At 56.4% G+C, this 4,441-nt stretch overlaps 1 protein-coding gene across 1 annotated transcript; it reads left to right on the forward strand.

The window, feature by feature from the left end:
- Window positions 1-836: 836 nt before the first annotated feature.
- Window positions 837-1,757, forward strand: SPRY3 (sprouty RTK signaling antagonist 3; the record flags this gene model as incomplete). The annotated part of the gene is made up of 1 exon (XM_084269192.1): window positions 837-1,757. One exon carries the CDS (start codon window positions 837-839, stop codon window positions 1,755-1,757), a length of 921 nt encoding a protein of 306 aa, XP_084125318.1.
- Between the last annotated feature and the right edge of the window lie 2,684 nt (window positions 1,758-4,441).

The raw sequence follows: 4,441 nt of genomic DNA on the forward strand, positions 1-4,441 counted from the left end.
ATCGGCACGGCAGCCCCGGTGCGAGGAGCAAGACGGGGCTTGCCTGACGCAAAGTCTGCTTCCCCTGCTCCGCCCTGTGTCTCAGCTGGGGTTACAGAGAAACCTGCCCTGATGGAGGGGGAATAGAGTCCTGGGCCGTCATCGGGTTATGCCTGGAAAAACGGGATGCTGCAGTGGCAGCGGCCAGGACTCGGGGAGCCCTTGTGCTTGGCGTGTCCCTGGCCAAGTGTGTCTCCTTAGTTGCAATTTATTGCTGATGCTGCTGCCTGAAATGAAATGTGTTCAGCTCCCCTCTGTCTCAGTGCCCCTGGGTGCGTACAGGGTACCAGGATGCTGCATGGGGTGTGCTGGGAAGCCCCAGAATAGAGTCTCCTGCTCTGCAGGAGATGCCATTGCCAGCAATTTCCCTGTGACTCTGGATAAGATGCAGCTTCAAGTGTCCCCTCCTCTGGAGACGGCCAGCACTTTTCCCCCTGGGGGAGGAGAAGGAGGACAGATGGAGCCCATTGGTGCTGACAAGGGGATGGGAAATCCTCTGGAAGGACATGGAGAGGTCAAAGGCGTAGGGAAATGCTTTGTCCACCTGTTTCAGGACACAGATCTTGCATCCCGTGCCTTTTGGATGTGTCCAGCCTGTCTCCCCATGCCCAGAAGCACTTTGAGCTTGGTTGTTGCAAGTGTCCTCAGTAGGAGCTCTCCAGCCAGCCTTTGCTCCCTGCTTTGCATGGGTGGATCCATTCTAAAGCATAACACTCATGTTTTCTCTTGTCTTCCTGCTCCATCCTTTAGGATTTTTAGATGTGCCCTGATGCTGCAGGGCCTCCTCGCTCCTGGAAATGCAGCTCTCTTCCAGCGTGGCTGAACTCCGCTGCGACGAGACGATGGACCCACCTGCTGAGGACTTCCAGCAGGTCCTGTCCATCGACCAAATCCGCTCCATCCGTGCCAGCAACAACTACGTGGAGAGACCGGCTGTCTGCTTCCAGCAAGCCCGCTCCAACCCATCCCTGTCCCAGCCACCACACAAGCAAGAGTGGTCCCAGGACCGCCTGGTGTCTTCCACCTTCCAGGACCTGCACCGCAGCCACAGCCAACAGCACCAGATGCCACCTTTGCAGCAGCACATGAGCCACTCCAGCACGGCCAGCTCCGTCTCCCAAAGCACCACCGCCTCCGACCAGCGCCTCCTGAGCAGCCTCACGCCTTCCCACTCCGGGCACTCCCTCATCCGGACGCAGCCCCGAGCTGGCGAGCTGAAAGCGGAGGAATCCCCTCTGAAGGGGGTGTCGGAGAAGCCCACCCTCCACTCCGGGCACCTCTTCATCTGCGAGGAGTGCGGGCGGTGCAAGTGCGCGCGCTGCACGGCCGCCCGCAGCCTGCCCTCCTGCTGGCTCTGCAACCAGCGCTGCCTCTGCTCCCCTGAGAGCCTCCTCGACTACGGGACTTGCCTCTGCTGCGTCAAGGGTCTCTTCTACCACTGCTCCACCGACGACGAGGACACGTGCGCCGACGACCCCTGCTCCTGCGGGCCGGGGTCCTGCTGCGCCCGCTGGGCTGCCATGAGCTTCCTCTCCCTCCTCATGCCCTGCCTCTGCTGCTACTTTCCCACCCTGGGGTGCCTCAAACTTTGCCAGCGCGGTTATGACGGCCTGAAACGCCCCGGCTGCCGCTGCCAGAGCCACACCAATACGGTCTGCAGAAAGATCTCCTCCTCCAGCGGCACGCCTTTCCCCAAGACGCTGGACAAGCCGGTATGACCCTCCTGGGAGGAGAAGCAGGCTTCACTCCTCTTCCTCCTCTCCCCTCCATCCCCCTTCTCCTTCATCTCCTTTTGCTCTGCAGCAACACCCCCCCCCTGCCTGCCATCACCTCCTGGGAGTGGGATGGGTGACCTGGGGGTCCCCTGGTCCAGCAGGAAGGAGGTGGGTGACCAGCTGGTGGAGAATGGTGGGCTTGCACACCCTGGCAGGGGAGCGGCAGGGAGCTGTGGGTGCCCTCCCTGGCCATTGCCCGTGGGGAAGGGTGCCCCAGGGAGGGGCGTGTCCTCAGGACTCTGCTCTCAGAAGGGTTTCAGAGGTGCTGCTCCCCCACGGTGTAGTCCTTCCTGATGGGGAGAAGAGGCAGGTCAACGCATTCCATGTGCAAGAGTCCTCCAGGAGCCAGACCTCCTCCTCTCTCCTTCTCCAGCACTTTTTGTGGGTGGTCTCCCTCCTCTCACACAGCAGTAGGTCCGCTGTCCCCAAGGGGCTGGGGTGCTGCGGGGTCCCACTGCTGGCAGTGGCTTCCCTCTGGGCTTGGAAGTTGCTGGGAGAAGAAAGTGAGCTACAAAATGAGGTGGCATCATATTTTTCTGTCTCAAAGAGGAAGGGAAGGTGTGGGAAGCTCTAGAAACCTTCTGGCAGGGGAAGGAGCTATCGGAGGCAGCCCAGCCCACTCGCTTCTGCCCGACTGCAGCGAGGGAAAGGTCCCCTCTGGGATTTGGCTGAGAACAAGAAGCTGGTTTGAAATTGCCATTCATTTCTCGGTGCCTCAGAGGGCTGCCTCCGGAGCACAAACCCAGCTCCATCCCACCACCCAGCAGATGCTGCAGGCACTGGCTCCGTGCTTGAGTCCCTGATCTGGTACCTTCCACCAGCACTGAAATCACTTTAAAAAAACCCCACAAACGAACCAATACAATAACCTGAACACATCTGCTGATGCTGCTGCTCGTACCCCTCCTCTGCCAGATAGTGCCAGTCCCAGGGGAGTCCCCAGTGGGGGCTTCTGCTGTCCTGCTTTGGGCGGGGGGGGTGGAGCAGAGAGCAGGAGTAGGTGTTGGAAGATGGGAGCCTGACCTTCCTTCCCTGCAGCAGTTGCCTTTGAGTTCTCACCTCGCTTTCCTTGGGCCCCCCACCCTGGCATGTCACACCACCACCAGCCTTGTGCCAGCACTGCCGAAGGGTATTCCACATCAGCAGCTGCTGGCAGCAAACTGGAGATGGGTCTGGACCAAGCTGGGGATGGGGGGAAACTCAAATGGGGGTCAGGGCTTCGTGCTTCACTTGCAGTGATGATAATAAGCCAAACCTGTTGATATGGTTGTGGGGAGCTCTTCCTGGTCCTGGGCTCAGACCCATCTCCACTTGCAAGTGTCCAGCGCCAGCTTGCAGCTGTGACCCTGCTGACGTTGGTTGTGGGAGTTTGGAGCTGGGATGATCTCCTGACACCCTGCTCTGCCCATCTGTCCCTCCTCCAAGGTGTGTGAGTGCTGAGGGAAGCAAATGTTTCCCCTGACCCCAGAGAAATATATGCAACACATCCCTTGGCTTCCTCCCAGACCCTGCTGCCCAGGGCTCGTCCATTGCCTTCCCTCAGCCATCTCTTTACGTAGAGTTCTGTGGATCTATTTTTGTATATATAAATATAAGGTTAGAACAGCTAGGCCTATTGCTAATAACACTTGCCATACTGCTGTGGATGGTGCCCAGTGCAAGGTTCGGCCCCCTGGTACCCTCACACGTGCTGGAGGATGATTTCCCAGTCTGTTTACTGCTAATCCTAGACCTTTAGTTCCTAGGTAATCGGGAGAGGGCAGAAAGGAAGGTTGGCAGATTGGCCTTGGGAGGGGAGGGTCTGCTTTGCAGGGAGAGGGTAAGGTTTAGTGCTGGCTGGGGAGGTGAGGAGGGAGGTAGATGATGGGATTCCTCTGCCCGTGCACTTGCTATCTCAAAATCGTGGCTGATCCAAGCTCAGCTCCGTTGTGGAGAAGAGCAGAGGAAAGAGTGATTCATCCTGCTTGAAAACATTATTCATTAAGCCATGTTCTGGCAATGCCTCTTTCCCTTGACCCGACTGGGGCCCAAATCGATCGCTTGGGTTTTAAGGCGATGCCCTTCTCAGAGGATGCCCCAGAGGTGTGTATACCCCATAAGATCAGTCCATGTCTCTGGCAGCAGCTATAAAACACACTGCAAGCACATTCACCAATAAGCCAGGACTCACTGGGCTCCTTCCTTGCACGTGGTGTTTTGGGGAGAGGCTTCCACCAAGCGACACCCTTCCTCTTGCTTGCACAGTTCACTTTTCTGTTGGTGCTACACCTTCTTCCTAAAGAATGTCAGTTTGGTTTTTAGGGGTTTTTTTTAGGGGGAAAACGGTCCTTTTTTCACTGAGGATTTGAGGAACTGCCTCACTTGAATGGGAATGTGGAATAGTTCATTGAAACTTCTCAAAGAAAACTAATGGACAGAATTTCCCAACTCGCTCCACTTGGATTTTTTTAATTATTTTTTTCCCTCCTCCTTTTTTTTTTTTCTTTTTTTTTTTTTTTTAAATGGATCCTACTTGTAAATTTAGTTACCACCTCTGTATCTTTGCAATTCATTGCTTCCTCTCCTGATGGTGGAATGACTCAACATGTGAGGCTTCATCATTTTCACAGCCTCCCGAGTCATGCGAG

Source organism: Gallinula chloropus (assembly GCF_964237585.1).
Source record: "Gallinula chloropus genome assembly, chromosome: 11".
Classification (NCBI taxonomy): Eukaryota; Metazoa; Chordata; class Aves; order Gruiformes; family Rallidae; genus Gallinula; species Gallinula chloropus.